This window comes from Hordeum vulgare, chromosome 3H, assembly GCF_904849725.1.
Source record: "Hordeum vulgare subsp. vulgare chromosome 3H, MorexV3_pseudomolecules_assembly, whole genome shotgun sequence".
Classification (NCBI taxonomy): domain Eukaryota; kingdom Viridiplantae; phylum Streptophyta; class Magnoliopsida; order Poales; family Poaceae; genus Hordeum; species Hordeum vulgare.
The window spans coordinates 90,640,261-90,657,349 of NC_058520.1; the positions used below are offsets into that span (position 1 = coordinate 90,640,261).

At 48.3% G+C, this 17,089-nt stretch overlaps 1 protein-coding gene across 1 annotated transcript; it reads left to right on the forward strand.

Annotated features, from left to right (window-relative positions):
* The first annotated feature begins 6,961 nt into the window (after positions 1–6,961).
* On the forward strand, positions 6,962–9,675 carry LOC123443097 (protein BZR1 homolog 2). Its single transcript, XM_045119352.1, has 2 exons — positions 6,962–7,459; positions 8,564–9,675. Exons 1-2 carry the CDS (start codon positions 7,202–7,204, stop codon positions 9,356–9,358), a joined length of 1,053 nt encoding a protein of 350 aa, XP_044975287.1. The 5' UTR covers positions 6,962–7,201; the 3' UTR covers positions 9,359–9,675.
* Positions 9,676–17,089: the final 7,414 nt, after the last annotated feature.

The window sequence follows — 17,089 nt, forward strand, 5'->3', positions numbered from 1 at the left end:
TGCTACTTGCTTGTATGTTTGATTGAGTCTTGAATCACATAAAAATGCATTCTCCTCTTAATAACTCATCAACTTGACCCCAAACCTTTTCCCAATGATCATGCCATGTGAATAGGACCAAAACTATTTTTTATAAATTATTATTTCAGCAAAAAGGCATTTGTTTATTTTAAGCTTCCTAAAACCTCTCAGTTGAGATTTGCACTACAAGTCCTCAATTTAGGAGAGATGATTTACCCCAAAAGTTTTTATTTGGATCCTATTATCAAAAAGATTTCCCAAAACCATAAAATAAATATTTTAAAAGTTGTTTTCCTATTTTATTTAAATTCTTCCTTCTCGGGCTAAAAATGGTATTTCCTAGGAAAAAATAATTTTCTTACTTCAAAAATATTTGAGAAAATTTAGGGAAACTAAGTGGACATATATTTTCCATACATAAGAATTTCAACACATGGTCATGTTCAAAATATTGGAAAAAAATACCTCAAAATGCTTTCTGCCTATTTCAAGCTTTTGAAATATTTCCATAAGAAATATTCTTAATAAATTCGAGGAAAATTTTAGCAAGTCACAAATGATATATGTGGTGATCCTCAGAAGTTTCATCTCAATCCAAGTTGATTTGGTTCACCAAAATAGCCGAGAACCCTCTCTGTCCAAGACCAAATTTGAGTAACTTTACATTGCCAAGTTTATTCAATTGATACCAAACTTTAGAGGAGTGATCCAGCCCCAAATAAGGATGCTACACCAGGTTGTGCATTTGTGGGAGTTGATGTGATCACCTAGGTCCATAGGAATCTGATTCTGTCCATTTCTAGGGCTTTCATGTTTACATTGCCAACTTTTCTCAAATGAACTCAGACTTGGTGATCCCTCTTTATTTTGCCCCCGAATTGCATCCTCTTAAGATTCATAGCAATTTGGCAAATAAATCTTGCCCAAAACCCCATCAAACACCTTCTGGCAGAATAAAAAATCTACTTCTAGGGCATCCAAATCTTTTTCCCTTCACCCCAAAGTTTTACCACAGCTCCATAGGAACCTCAACCACCCCGAGTAAGTTTCCTGGCGCCCAGCTCCATGATTGCAGGGTAAAACCCGACATGCAAGCCCCTCAACAGCCGCTTTTTCCCTCTCTCTCACTTCTCTCTCTTCCCTGACCAGATTCTCGAGCATCCAATGCTTCCCCCCCCCACTCTTTCTTAATCCCCCTGATGCGAAAAGGCGCTAGTGGACGCGCGAGAGCGCGTTAGTGGCATCATCATGCCAGCCATACGCGCGCTATGATGCACGCTACACGACAACCGCTACGCACCGGGGGATTGACTTTGCGCGCCTGCCCTCCTCGAGCCCCTCCCGCGTGCGAGGAGTAGCGCCCCAACGTTCACAAGACGCCAAGAAACGCCCCCCCCCCCTCCTTTCTGCCCCTCCTACTGTCCCCTCCCGCGTGAGCACGTTGCCGCTCGAGCACCCCTCCAACCAATGAGATCACACGCGCGGCACCCCGGGGTTTCCCCCTTTGTCCTCTCCCCCTGGCGCGTCCCTGGAGACTCACTCACCCTGCCTGCACCGCTGGTTTGTGCCGTCGCAGCCCAAGAGCTCGGTCTCGAGCTTCCCCCGTGTGTCCGACCCCTGCCTCATTGTGCGCCTATAAAGGGACCTCCCCGAGTCCCTCACTCCCTTTCGTATCCTCTCTTCCTCACCCAATCAACCTATCGCACCACCTACTCCACCTTCGAGAGCCCAGTGCTCGGGATCGAGCTCGACACCGCCGCCTCGGCCTGCCATGGATCTCGCGCTAGGGAGCCACTCCGGCCCTCTTTCTTCTCCCTCTGTCCCTCCCTTGCTCTCCTAATGTGATCCCCTATCTCTCCCATGCATTTGCACCTAAGGGACGTAGGCGGCAACCTCCTCCCGAAGCACCTACGCCGTGAGACCTCATCGCCAGCGACTCCCTGCACTCCGACGGTCCTCTCCACCTCCACCTGATTGGCGACTTGCTCATGAGCCCATACCCATCGCCAGCTTGCCTCGTCGTGGTCCCTCTCGCTGCCGGTGAGCCTCGCCACCCTCTCGCGAGGGGTTGACGACGAACCTGACACGTGGGGTCCATTCATGAGCACTCGCGCCCCTCCCTCGTCTCTCTCTCTCTCCCTCACTGGCCCCCAAGCCCGCCTGTCACGTTTAAACCTGGCGCGGCGCGGATGTCCAGCTCGCTTGGGTTGGTTGGCCTCTCGGTCGGCCCAGCTGCTGGTCGACATTGGCACATGCACTGTGGGCCTTTTTCCTTTTTATTTTTGTCTTTGTGTTGCAAAAAACCACAGGATTGAATATTTATCCAAATCCAAATATTCCTCCACCTAAAATTTTGTAATATAGTATTTAATAATGCCACTTGTGTAACTTCTACAGAAAGTCTCATGCACTGTTTTATTTTAAAACCTTGTTTGGGCATTTTAACCTTGTGTTAAAATGTTTTAAACAACGTTTTGCACTTAAAAAATGAAACCCAACAATTTTCACAGTACCTATACTCACCCTACTATTTTACAAAAATGGGTTGACATTTTTCTCAGTGTGTTATTTTTTTCATTTTTACCATGGTCTTATTATTTTCATTATATTTGCAACGATAGATTGCGTTGCTCGTGAAGGGATTGTGCTAGAAGACTATGAAGACCCCGGAGACTTTGTTGAGCCAGGCATGCAGCCCTTTGACCATGTCTTTGAAACTATTTTTATTCATGTCATGTAGTACTCTGTTCAGATGCATGGAAGCGTGTTGAATCGGTGACTCCCCGAGAGACTTGGGCATGAACCTACCTTCCTATGAGGATTGTGCGGGCGAGAAGTAGTTAGGGAGCAAAGTAGTTGCTACGAAAATGAGATGGGCAGTATGCATGGTGTCGGGAAGGAAAGTGATTTCAAAGGGTTTTATCGAAAACCCCGACGGGTGCCACTAATGCCCGAGGGAGATGGCGTGAGCTCGACAACCACTTGAGTAAGAAGTGGTGTACCGAGGCTAGTGAGTGTGTGGTTTTTGAAATCGGATTGGTTTAAGTTGCGACCGTTACTCCAACCTTACATGTACAACCATGATACCCCTCATGGGATGGGGCTTTCATGATTACTATGGTTGGTGCTAGTAGAGAGCCTGCATTACTAGTGGTGGGAGTGATGTGGTCACTCTCGAGACGGGGTCGTGCCAAGAAAGGACGACCATGGGATGTTTTCACAAACATCGGGCACACCATTGCGTGACCTCGTGGATAATACGTGTGATGTACATCACGAGGGATTGTTACCAACGTGTGGACTCTTTGCTAGTATCCTCATGGGAAAGGTAATGTTCGGGTACTTACCTCGGGTATGAGAAATACCGGAGTCGTGGAATGACACGAAAGTTTCCCGAGTTTTGTGGGTAAAGTGTGCAACCTCTGCAGTGTGTAAAACTATTCGAATAGTCGTATCCGCGGTCAAGGACAGTTGGACGACTGCTCTTGGTCTACGTCCATGTTTACCAAACAGTGTGCGTATGTGAGAAAGGTGGTTATGTGAGAAAGATGATATGTGAGCTAAGTCGGACAACTTGGCATGATGGGTGAACATGGGATGTTCAACCCTCAGTTGATATTGATATATGTAACCTGTTCACATGGATATCCCTTACCTCATGATGCATGCCCTCACAAGAAGTTGATCATATGTCATTGCACTGGAAAAAATCTGCTTTCCGCATATTGCCTATTAGTGTTATACCATGCTTTAGTATTGCCTTGTTCCGCAACATAGGCTGCTTGCGAGTACATTCAAAATACTCATTGGCTTGCCACTCGTTATTTAATTGGCCACACATGAAAGAGCGGGAATACGGAGAAGACTTCGTTGGTGACGAACATGCGAACTAGGACGCTTCTGAGTCAGAATACGTGTAGGTTAAGGAAAATGGCATGGGTTCACGCTTCTGTTCAAGATTTCCGATGCTAGTTATGTTTGGTGTGTCGGCCTTCGAGGCCCTATCTACGTAAGACTTGACCATAATGGTCCCTATTTGTACGAGACGATATGTACGGATGTAAGACTCTTGTAATCCAGTTTATGTGTGTTGAATGAGCATTGATCTCTAGGATCACTGTACACGTGCATCGGTGATCACGACTTAAAAGTCGAGGCCCACAAATATGTTGGAGACATATAAACACCCCAAAGGTTAATTCCTAGTCGTCCTCGAGTAGGTAAATGATAAAAGAAGTAATTTATGAAGTTTGAATGCTAGCATAGTATAAAAGTTTGATCAACGATAATTCCAATCACTTTTTTAGCATCATAAATAGCAACTCTTTCATCATAAAACTTGTCATGATCAAGTAGCAAACTATTCACATATTAACTTATAGACCATAAACTTTCTTGAAAACTAACAAACTATCTTTTCAATCATCAAACAATTACAATTCATCTTATTTTCAGGAAGGGTCTATATAAGAGAGCTTTGATTTAGCAAATTCCACATACTCAACTAACATTTAGTCTTCAATGACTGCTCATGATAATTGTGATGTGCATTGGATTTTCCACGAAAAGGAGTGAGTGATGCAGTACATCGTAGATAAGTATTTCCCTCAGTGAGAACCAAGGTTATGGAACCAATAGGAGTAGAACGCAATCCCCATCTTCCATGACTGCACACACACAAAAACTTGCACCAATGCGAGCAAGAGGGTTGTCAATCCCCTTGGACTCGTTACTTGCAAGCAAATGAAGTGTGTAGACTATAGTTGATAAATATAGATTGCAAATTAAATAATAAGTAAATAAAGGCAACGAGGAAGAGGTTTTATAAATATATAAATGGATAGACCCGGGGGCTATAGTTTTCTCTAGTGGCATCTCTCATGTAATAGGCGTACAGTGCGTAAACAAATTATTGTTGGGTAATTGACAGAAAGCGCATAGTTATACAACCTTTATTCATCCTTTGCTCACACCGACCTTGAGCACCGTCCTTACCGCTTCCCGGTGCATGCGACTGCCCCCATGTTCAAATGATATCTCGTATGTCCGCCTGCCTATATTAAACATACGTGTAGTTGGCGAGGAAAGATGAGTCGGTGCCACTAGTCCTTTTGTGTGCCTCCCGCCATTAATCGTTTTGCTGGTTTCCCTTTCATCCCCCGCTATATAAATTGTAGGGCCGTCCACCACGCCCTCCATGGACTCCTTGAGCTACAAAGCCGTTTAGGACGGTCTCTCATCCAAGCAAAATATAGATCGCCGCCATTGCAGCTGGCAGACAGATGGAGTCCGACATTGTGGACGTCCCAATGGAGGACACGCCCGACGACCCCACCCTCCTATCCAGTGCACGACGACATCACCATGTGGGAGACATGTGCCCATGACACAGACGTGGTGCTGGAGGAGCAGGAGGATTTCGACAGTCGCAGACCGACCAGACCTATAACCTTTTCCTCCTCAATGAGCACCAACTCGCAGAGGAGCTACTCAATGACGGCACATCCATCACGTCGGGCATGGATGTGCCTGAGGAGGACATTGCTCGAGTCCTCTCGCTCCACCCGTGAGATCTGTCGTGACCGTTGGCGGTAGCATCAATGTCATGTGGAGTTAGAAGCCGCGTACAGGGAGATGGACGAGGCGGTGGATGAGGTGTTCGGCAAGAGCGACGACGAGGAGGATATCGCTAGCCCGCCATGATCGTGCCCCCCGCCACAACCACGAAGCCGGCAACGAGAAAGAGCATGTGAGGTCGCCGTCGCTTGGGTCCTAGAAAGGCATTCGCTCGTCCACTTCCATTAAAGCCAAGCTTGATGGGCTCAACAACATCGAACAATTAGTCGCTTGGCGGCGACATTGTGATAGCCTCGCTTATTAGAGATGATAGACTACTCATATCAATAAGAATTCTTTTTTCTGAAAGCCCATTCGAACAGAACTCCGAGGTTAAACGTAAAGTGCACAGAAAAGACTAGAATTAATATGTGGGGACAAAGTTCAAAGGTCATGGTCGGCGTGTAGATGAGGTTGCCATATCATGTGCGAAATATAAATATTTTCATCCAATTTGAATGTAAATTATCTTGTTTACATGTAATTTATCCTGTTACTATAAACTTTTATACGGTCTCCGTATCCGTGTCTGTCCCCCTATACACGACGGATACATGAGCTAATTTACGGCTCAATGGTGGGGATGCCCTAATCCTAGTAAACTCTTTTTGTTTCGCAAAAAAAAAAAGGTCGTGTAGTTTGACACCACCCTTTATTCCGTGTCTCCCCTCACGTCGTGTGCATGCAGAGAAACCAGTAGGCCGTTCCCTCCCCGGCCGGCTGCCCCTGCGACGCACGCGGGCAAAGGAAGACGCCGGTGGAGCCTCGGCCGCCACGTTTCGACCCCTCCGAGCCCCACCCGTGCTCCCCGTGCGTCCGCTGTTCCTGTTCGCGCGCAGCGCAGACGCCCGGGCCGCGCTCCTCCTACTGCGCCCGTCGTCTCCTTCTACTTCCTCCCCCGCGCGCCGAGGCGGGGCCAAAATAATAATAATAAAACACGCCGCAAAATAAACAAATCAATCAAATCAATTTAGCTCCGGGACGGGCGGTGCGAGCAAATGGCAAAAAGAAAGAAAAGGAAAACGGGTCCGTGGCCCCGAAAAGCAACAGGCTCACGTGCCCCACCTCCTCCACGCCCACGGGCCGTCCGGCCCCACGGGCCGTGGGCGCCCACGTGCAGCGCTCGGTTGACGTGGACCGCCCCCGCGGCAGAGCAACACGCTTCGTGGGCTGCCCTCTGCCTGCCCCCCCGCCCCACGCCACACTTCGCTGTGCGGTGCGGCGCGCAGTTACCGCCCTGCCCCTCCCGCCGCTGCGGTGTTGACCGCTCTGCCGCGGTGGCAGCGCCGTAAATAGGAGGAAATCGAGGGGCGGTGCGGCCCGCGTCGCGAGCCGGGGCTTTTCAAAGCTCACGCCACTGCTCCCTCACCCACCTCCTCCCTCTCCCTCCCTGTCCCTCTCTCTCTCTCTCTCTTCCGTGTGATCTGCTCTCGCTCCTTCGCCCACTCGAGAGGGCGACCCGTTCTCCTCCCATTCATCCTTCGAGCTCGGCACGGCCCCTTCCTTCGAGCTCGGCAGACGGCAGAGGAGGCGAGCTGTGCGTGGTGCGGAGGGTTGACCCGGCATGGCGACGGGGGGTGGAGGAGGAGCGGACTTCGGGGCGGCGGGGGGAGCGGGCGGCAGGATGCCGACGTGGAGGGAGCGGGAGAACAACAAGCGGAGGGAGCGGCGGCGGCGGGCGATCGCCGCCAAGATATTCTCCGGCCTGCGGGCGCACGGCGGGTACAAGCTCCCCAAGCACTGCGACAACAACGAGGTCCTCAAGGCCCTCTGCAACGAGGCCGGCTGGGTCGTCGAGCCCGACGGCACCACCTACCGCAAGGTTCGTACCATGCCTTCTCCCCTGGATCTCAACTACGACCGATCGATCCGTCCATCCCCTTACCTCGCTCCTCCACGGGAGGTCAGCTAGCGGCGCCCTAGTTTAGCGAGCTAGCCAGCTAGCCCGTCGAGCGCAGGTTCGCGGCGGCGGCGGCGCGCGCAGTGGATCTCGACGTGGTACGGCGAGGGCCAGCTGGTGCTTGGGCGCCTGCAGCACGCTGTGTGAACCGTGTGGCGTCCAGTCGTACCTTTCGTATTTTAATTTTCCTCCATCTCCGTGGGGGTGGGTTGCACGTGGGTGGCGATGGGCAAAGGGTGGTGTGGTGGGAGACGCCAGTCTGGTCCGTGCACGGGTGTGGCGGACTGGAGTGCGGGGTGGGTGGGTGGCTGGTAGGCGCGTTCGTGGAATTTCGGGGCATCGGGGAGCTGCTGCCGCCGGGGAAAAGAAAAGCTAAGATTCTTCTTGAGGGGAATCCTAGCGCTCTGACGAATTGAGCATCCTGTATTCCTTTCCTTGTGCTGTGCTCTGCTTCCCTGCAAATTCCATCGCGATGCCGGCCTAGCATTTGGTGGATCCGGATTCGTGTTCGCCTCGTACTAAGATATGTGGGCGTGCAAGAAACACGCTGAAGCAACTCTAATTTGCTCCTGAATTATTGTGTTGCCTGCTGCGTGTTCATGCCATAGTTGATGGTTGCACCAATGCTTCAAACAATCCCAGAGTCACATGGTGAGATTCACTTTCGGCATGATGATGTTTGACCGTATCTTGTCCTTGCCTGATCTTTGCTTTGCTACATACAAGTCGATTTTGGCAAATAGCTATGACGCACCTGCCATGATAAACACATTTAACATTTGCGCCATGAGCTGTGCCATTGTTTATCTATCATACATTACTGTTCTATGCGTACTGCTAGTTGCAATGTAGTGCTAAGTAGTCAGAGATTCGATTTGGTGTGAAATGGGGCGTCCTGTACCATGATAAAATGTTGTTGAGTAGGTAGCATTTTGATGCAGAAATACCGCATCTGGTTTTACTTTCAGCTATAGTCGGAGAAAACATGGAGCGCAAACTAATAATGTGTTCGTTTATTGTTCACAGGGATGCAGACCTGCAGAGCGCATGGATGGGATTGGGTGCTCCGTGTCGCCAAGCCCATGTTCCTCATATCAGCCAAGCCCGCGGGCATCATACAACGCGAGCCCTACCTCCTCTTCATTCCCCAGCGGCGCATCGTCGCCCTTCCTCCCACATTCTAACAACATGGTAAATGGCGTCGATGCAACTCCCATCCTACCATGGCTGCAAACGTTCTCCAATTCGAATAAGCGGCCGCATCTTCCCCCGCTGCTGATTCACGGCGGCTCCATTAGCGCCCCGGTGACTCCTCCACTGAGCTCACCGACTGCCCGCACCCCTCGCATGAAGACGGACTGGGACGAGTCGGTGATCCAGCCACCATGGCACGGTTCAAACAGTCCCTGCGTGGTGAACTCCACCCCGCCGAGCCCCGGGCGTCAAATGGTTCCTGACCCAGCATGGCTGGCCGGCATCCAGATCTCGTCAACGAGCCCTTCATCGCCCACGTTTAGTCTCATGTCCTCCAACCCATTCAGCGTCTTCAAAGAAGCGATCCCGGGCGGCGGTTCGTCCAGGATGTGCACGCCGGGGCAGAGCGGCACGTGCTCGCCGGTGATCCCCGGCATGGCGCGGCACCCGGACGTTCACATGATGGACGTGGTTTCTGACGAGTTTGCATTTGGAAGCAGCACCAACGGTGTTGCTCAGCAGGCCACCGCCGGATTGGTGAGGGCGTGGGAGGGCGAGAGGATCCACGAGGACTCTGGGTCGGACGAGCTGGAGCTCACTCTCGGGAGCACCAGGACGAGGAGCTGATGCTAACAACACCTAACTCGGGCGGGATTCTTTCTTGTTGTAGCTTATTTCTTCTTCTTCTTTCTTGGTGTTCCATTAGTTTCTGAAAGAGAGACCAAGCGTGTGGTTCCTTCAGATTAGATTCACTTGTTGTGATGATAATTGTGTTATTTATTTGTGTGGATTACAAGAGCTAGAGAGGGTTCGGCGGCCAATACCAGCTGATACGTAGCCTCCACAGCTGGTGGCCTCGCTTTGGCCGTAATGTAAGCTCATTGTGCTGTTGTTGCGACAGATGTAAATTGAATGTCAGAAAACCCGAACATTATCAACCTTCACTGCTCATACGATGCTTGTTCCATGCCGTGGTGGATGAAGTCGGCAGGCCGGTGGCTGCGAAGTCCTCGCTAAGGCCAACTTCACAGCTCGACCCCAAACATTCGTCTGGATTTTGTCGCCAACTTCACAGCTCGACTCCAAACATTCGTCCGAATTTTGTCCGTTTGGGATAGAAGACGGACAGCGGTTTCGTCCGAATTTTATTTGTTTGGGATAAAAAACGGACAGCGAAGGCCGGACAAAGTCCTTCCATCCAACGCCGCCACCCCATTTCTTCAGAGCGTGTCAGATCCGGCCGCGGCCCTCCACGCCTCGCCCCGTCCCGCCAGCCGCGGCGGCGGAGGACAGCACAGGCGGGCATGGTGGTCACGGGAGAGAAGATGGGAAGAGAGGGTGACATGTGGGTCAGAGGCGGACACAAACGGACGAAGAGAATGCGAAGGCGGATGTTTTCTGTTCGCTTTGGTCCCAAACCCAGAGCAACTTTGGTTTGGAAATATGGTAAAAACGGACACAAACGTGGCAAAAAATGAGTATGCTCCCGCGTGGTGGGTCGTTTATTTTGTTCGTTTTGTCTTAAACGGACACATCCGGACGATTTGGGGTGGCGCGGTTGAGTTGGCCTGAGGGTCAACACGGTGTTCTTGGTCGAGGAGCGGACGGCGTCGCGGCCGTGTCTCGTCCGGAGCCGGCGGGGGTGATTGTGCCTTGACCTCGTGGCCGCACTGCCGTCGCTTTCTCACTTTTAGCTGAGCGTGCCCCGCCAGGTCAAACAAAAACGCAGCTGTGCCGTCCTTCCGGTCGCCCGCAAATCCTGCCCTCCAGAAGCCGGACAATGCGGAAGGATCTTCACCAAAAATATCTACAGTAGTACTATTTCGTAGAGCACTAGAGCGTATAATACACTATACCACACCACGCCACGCCTTGTCGTATCTGTACCGCAGACTGCAGAGTCGCCGCACTCTCGTGCTCCTCGTTCAAATGCTCCTCGTTCAAGTAATTCACATTAAACATTGTTTATAAATTCTTTCACTGATAGCAACTTTGATCGGACGATCCATTTCGTTCGTCCATGTACATTTGGATTGCCGCGGACACAAAACACAGCCCAACGCGTTAACCAAACGGACGTGCGTCTGTTTTTCGTACGCCCGTGATCCAAATTTGGGCGGCATTTGCGTCACTGCGGACACGCTCGTCGCCCGCCCTCCTCTTTCCCTAGCCCGTCGGACTCCTTCCTGCGGCCTCGTCACCCGCAGCCGTCGCGAGGCTCCGCCACTTTCTCTCGACGGGAGGCTCCTCTCCGTCCAGTGTCTTCCACAACATCTGCAAGGTGTTCGACGCTTTGCCTAAGGTACAAATGGACTTCGATGATGAGTATTTTTTCTACAACTGGACCCGGATGATTCTTCATCTCATGATGAGGAGGTGGTGGCCGCTGAGTTGGTCGTCCATGACCACGTAAGTATGGAGCGGCCACACTTCAAGGGCTCCATGTTGGGCACACGCCGGTACTGAATCGCAATCGGAATAGTGGTCATTTTTCTACTCTCGAAAGACTATTTCAAGACTCCAAATCCGCTCTTCGAACATCACTTGTTTCGTCGCCGTTTTTGGATGGCTAGACATGTTTACAACCGTATTCGAGAGGGGGGAGTTGAGTATGATAACTATTTCGAGTGCAAGACGAATGCCCTTGGAAAGATTGGCTTCTCCTCTTATCAGAAATGCACTCTTGCCATTCGTATGCTTGCATATAGTGTCCCCGACAATCGCATTGATGAGTATGTTCGGACGAGTGAGTCCACCTGCCTTGAGTCCATGTATAGATTCTGTAGGGCTGTCATAGTTGTGTTTGGGCCGAAGTACTTGAGAGAGCCAACAGCTGCCGATACAACACGGTTGTTGTCAATCAATGCCAGTACGGGGTTCCCGGGGATGCTTGGTAGCATAGATTGTATGCATAGGAAATGGAAGAATTGTCCTTCTGCTTGGCAAGGGTAGTATAAGGGCTATGTCCGAGCTTGCACTTTTATACTTGAGGTTATGGCTTCCCAAGATCTCTCGATTTGGCATGCTTTCTTCGGCATGGCCGGATCTCATAACGATATCAACGTGTTCCAGCGCTCTCCGGTGTTTGCTAGGATGGTAGAAGGCAATTGCTCGGAGATTAATGTTGAGATCAATGGTCACCAATACACCAATGGATGCTATCTAGCTGACGGTACCTATCCACAGTGATCTACTCTTGTGAAGACAATCTCCAATCCTATAGGAGAGAAGAGAAAGAGATTCACCCAAGAGCAAGAGAATGTTAGAGAGATGTAGATCATGCCTTTGGCGTTCTTCAGTATCGAATGGGCATTGTTCGATATCCTGCTAGAACATGAATCACGCAAAAAATGTGGAAGGTGATGACTGTTTGTGTGATCATGCACAGCATGAACATAGAGGATGAATGCCCAGAACATTTATGTGATCAAGGGTTTGAGTTTTAGGGTGACAATGGTGTGCGTGAGCATGGAGGAGAGGCAACGTTTGCATAGTTCGTCAAGTTTCATCATAAGATGCATGACTAGAATACTCACATGCAGCTGGAAAATGATTTGGTTGAGCGTATGTGGATTCATGTTGACAACCGGTAGATGTATCGACAACCTTTTCTTTCAAATGTATCGACTATGAGATATTTTTGTAATTATTGAACTATGTAATGTTTTGTATTGAACGCTTATTAATCCAGAACATTTGTAATATTTATCAATGCGGTCAAAAATGACCGCATAGCGTGTCACGCGAACGATAAATGGGTCGACGCGTTGGCGCATGGTCGACCCATTTGTAAAAGAGGGCGGACAACACGACCCAAACACACAAAGCATGGACAAATCGGGCGTTCATTTGGGTCGCACATTTGGAGTTACTCTAACAATTGAGCACAATTTTCTGAACCATCATTCCCACGAAAGACATTGTAAAGACGAAGCAAATGAGGCAACCTAAATTCCATTTTTTATAGTTTTATTTTATAAACCAAACTATTGATAAACAAGAAACTAAAAGATTTAGTTGCAAGATCTAAAGATATACCTTCAAGCACTCACCTCCCCGGTAACGACGTCAGAAAAGAGCTTGATGTCTACTATGCAACTTTATTATTATAGGCGTTGTTGGGCCTCCAAGTGCAGAGTTTTATAGAGAAGCAGTAAATTTTCCTCAAGTGGATGATCTAAGATTTATCAATCCATGGGAGGTGTAGGACGAAGATGGTGTCTCTCAATCAACCCTGCAATCAAATATAAGAAATCTCTTGTGTCCCCAACACACCCAATACAATGGCAAATTGCATAGATGCACTAGTTCGGCAAAAAGATGGTGATACAAGTGTAGTATGGATAGTAGATATAGGTTTTTGTAAACTAAAAACATAAAAACAGCAAGATAGCAAGTGTAAATCGGAGAGCAAAATTTTATATAAATGCTTGGAAATAAGGCCTAGTGTTCATCCTTTCACTAGTGCAATCTCTCAACAACGCTAACATAGGAGAATCATATGATCATCCCTCAATGTGCAACAAAGAATCACTCCAAAGTTCACAAGTAGCGGAGAACATAAGATGAGATTGGTGTATGTAGTAGAACCACCTCAAAGTTATTCTTTCCTATCAATCTTTTGAGCTATTATGTAAGTGTCAGAAACAACCCTAAAGTTCGTACTATAATTGTTGGGGAACGTCGCATGGGAAACAAAAAAATTCCTACGCGCACGAAGACCTATCATGGTGATGTTCATCTACGAGAGGGGATTTCCGATCTACGTACCCTTGTAGATCGCACAACAGAAGCGTTAGTGAACGCGGTTGATGTAGTGGAACGTCCTCACGTCCCTCAATCCGCCCCGCGAACCGTCCCACGAACCGTCCCGCGATCCGTCCCACGATCTAGTGCCGAACGGACGGCACCTCCGCGTTTAGCACACGTACAGCTCGACGATGATCTCGGCCTTCTTGATCCAGCAAGAGAGACGGAGAGGTAGATGAGTTCTCCGGCAGCGTGACGGCGCTCCGGAGGTTGGTGGTGATCTGATCTCGGCAGGGCTCCGCCCGAGCTCCGCAGAAACGCGATCTAGAGGTAAAACCGTGGAGGTATGTGGTCGAGCTGCCTTTGAAAAGTTGTCTCAAATCAGCCCTAATTGCTCCATATATATAGGAGGAGGGAGGGTAGGCTTGCCTTGAGGCTCAAGGAGCCCCAAGGGCTGCGCCACCAAGGGAGGAGGAGTCCTCCACCAATCCTAGTCCAACTAGGATTGGAAAGTGGAGTCCTTCTCTCCTTTCCCACCTCCTTTTTTTTCTTTCTCTTTGATTTTCTATCCTTGGCGCATAGGACCTTCTTGGGCTGTCCCACCAGCCCACAAAGGGCTGGTGCGCCACCCCCAAGGCCTATGGGCTTCCCTGGGGTGGGTTGCCCCCCCCCCCCCCCCCGGGTGAACACCCGGAACCCATTCGTCATTCCCGGTACATTCCCGGTAACTCCGAAAACCTTCCGGTAATCAAATGAGGTCATCCTATATATCAATCTTCGTTTCCGGACCATTCCGGAAACCCTCGTGACGTCCGTGATCTCATACGGGACTCCGGACAACATTCGGTAACCAACCATATAACTCAAATACGCATAAAACAACGTCGAACCTTAAGTGTGCAGACCCTGCGGGTTCGAGAACTATGTAGACATGACCCGAGTGACTCCTCGATCAATATCCAATAGCGGGACCTGGATGCCCATATTGGATCCCACATATTCTACGAAGATCTTATCGTTTGAACCTCAGTGCCAAGGACTCATATAATCCTGTATGTCATTCCCTTTGTCCTTCGGTATGTTACTTGCCCGAGATTCGATCTTTAGTATCCACATACCTATTTCAATCTCGTTTACCGGCAAGTCTCTTTACTCGTACCGTAATACAAAATCCCGCAACTTACATTAAGTCACATTGCTTGCAAGGCTTGTGTGTGATGTTGTATTACCGAGTGGGCCCCGAGATACCTCTCCGTCACACGGAGTGACAAATCCCAGTCTCGATCCATACTAACTCAACGAACACCTTCGGAGATACCTGTAGAGCATCTTTATAGTCACCCAGTTACGTTGCAACGTTTGATACACACAAAGCATTCCTCCGGTGTCAGTGAGTTATATGATCTCACGGTCATAGGAACAAATACTTGACACGCAGAAAACAGTAGCAACAAAATGACACGATCAACATGCTACGTCTATTAGTTTTGGGTCTAGTCCATCACATGATTCTCCTAATGATGTGATCCCGTTATCAAGTAGCAACACTTGCCTATGGCCAGGAAACCTTGACCATCTTTGATCAACGAGCTAGTCAACTAGAGGCTTACTAGGGACAGTGTTTTGTCTATGTATCCACACAAGTATTGTGTTTCCAATCAATACAATTATAGCATGGATAATAAACGATTATCATGAACTAAGAAATATAATAATAACTAATTTATTATTGCCTCTAGGGCATATTTCCAACAGTCTCCCACTTGCACTAGAGTCAATAATCTAGTTCACATCACCATGTGATTCCAACGAATCCAACACCCATATAGTTATGGGGTCTGATCACGTTTTGCTCGTGAGAGAGGTTTTAGTCAACGGTTCTGAAACTTTCAGATCCGTGTGTTCTTTACAAATCTTTATGTCATCTTATAGATGCTGCTACTATGTGCTATTCGGAAATACTCCAAATATCTATTCTACTATACGAATCCGTTTCACTACTCATAGTTATTCGGATTAGTGTCAAAGCTTGCATCGACATAACCCTTTACGACGAACTCTTTAACCACCTCCATAATCGAGAAAAATTCCTTAGTCCATCAGTTACTAAGGATAAATTTTGACCGCTGCTAGTGATTCAATCATGGATCACTCTTTGTACCTCTCAACAGACTTTGAGTCAAGGCACTCATCAGGTGCGGTACCCAGCATGGCATACTTCAGATTCTACGACCAAGGCATAGAAGACGACCTTCGTCTATTCTCTTTATTCTGCCGGGGTCGGGTTTTGAGTCTTACTCAAATTCACACCTCACAACGCAACCAAGAACTCCTTCTTTGCTGATCTATTTTGAACTCCTTCAAAAACTTGTCAAGGCATGCATCTTCTTGAAACTTCTATTAAGCGCTTTCGATCTATCTTCATAGATCTTTGATGCTCAACGTTCAAGTAGCGCAATCCAGGTATTCCTTTGAAAACTCCTTTCAAACAACCTTGTATGCTTTACAGAAATTCTACATTACTTCTGATCCACAATATGTCAACCACATATACTTATCAGAAATTCTATAGTGCTCCCACTCACTTCTTTGGAAATACAAGTTTCTCATAAACCTTGTACAAACCCAAAATCTTTGATCATCTCATCAAAGTGTATATTCCAACTCCGAGATGCTTGCACCAGTCCATTGAAGGATCGCTAGAGCTTGCATACTTGCTAGTATCTTTAGGATCGACAAAACCTCCTGGTTGTATCACATACAATGTTTTCTCAAGGAAACCGTCGAGGAAACAATGTTTTGACATCCTATGTGCAATATTTCATAAATAACGCAGCAACTACTAACATAATTCTAACAGACTTTTAGCATCGCTACGAGTAAGAAAGTCTCATCATAGTCAACTGTTTGATCCTGTCGGAAACATCTTTGCGACAAGTCGAGCTTTTCTTAATAGTGACTTATCACCATCATCGTCTGTCTTCCTTTTAAAGATCCATCTTTACTCAATAGTCCTATGACCATCAAGTAGTTCTTCCAAAGTCTACACTTTGTTTTCATACATGGATCCTCTTTCGGATTTCATGGCCTCCAGCCATTTGTCGAAATCCGGGCCCACCATTGCTTTCTCCATAACTCGTAGGTTCACTGTTGCTCAACAACATGACCTCCAAGACAGGGTTACCGTACCACTCTGTAGTAGTACGCGACCTTGTCAACCTACAAGGCTTGTAGTAACTTGATCCGATGCTCGATGATCACCATCATCAGCTTTCACTTCAATTGGTGTAGGCGCCGCAGGAACAACTTCCTGCGCCCTGCTACACACCGGTTGAAGTGATGGTTCAATAACCTCATCAAGTTCTACCACCCTCCCACTCAATTCTTTCGAGAGAAACCTTTCCTCGAGAAAGGATCCGTTTCTAGAAACAAACACTTTGCTTTCGGATCTGAGATAGGAGATGTACCCAACTGTTTTGGATATCCTATGAAGATGCATTTATCCGCTTTGGGTTCGAGCTTATCAGATTGAAACTTTTTCACATAAGTGTCGAAGCCCCAAACTTTCAAGAAACGACAGTTTAGATTTCTCTAAACCTCAGTCTATAC

What these genes read in the sequence shown, in the direction of transcription:
- LOC123443097 (XM_045119352.1), top strand. Translation starts at nt 7,202, where the DNA reads ATGGCGACGGGGGGTGGAGGAGGAGCGGACTTCGGGGCGGCGGGGGGA. An exon ending in ACGGCACCACCTACCGCAAG is followed by an intron (nt 7,460 to 8,563) that starts GTTCGTACCATG and finishes TATTGTTCACAG; the next exon opens with GGATGCAGACCTGCAGAGCG.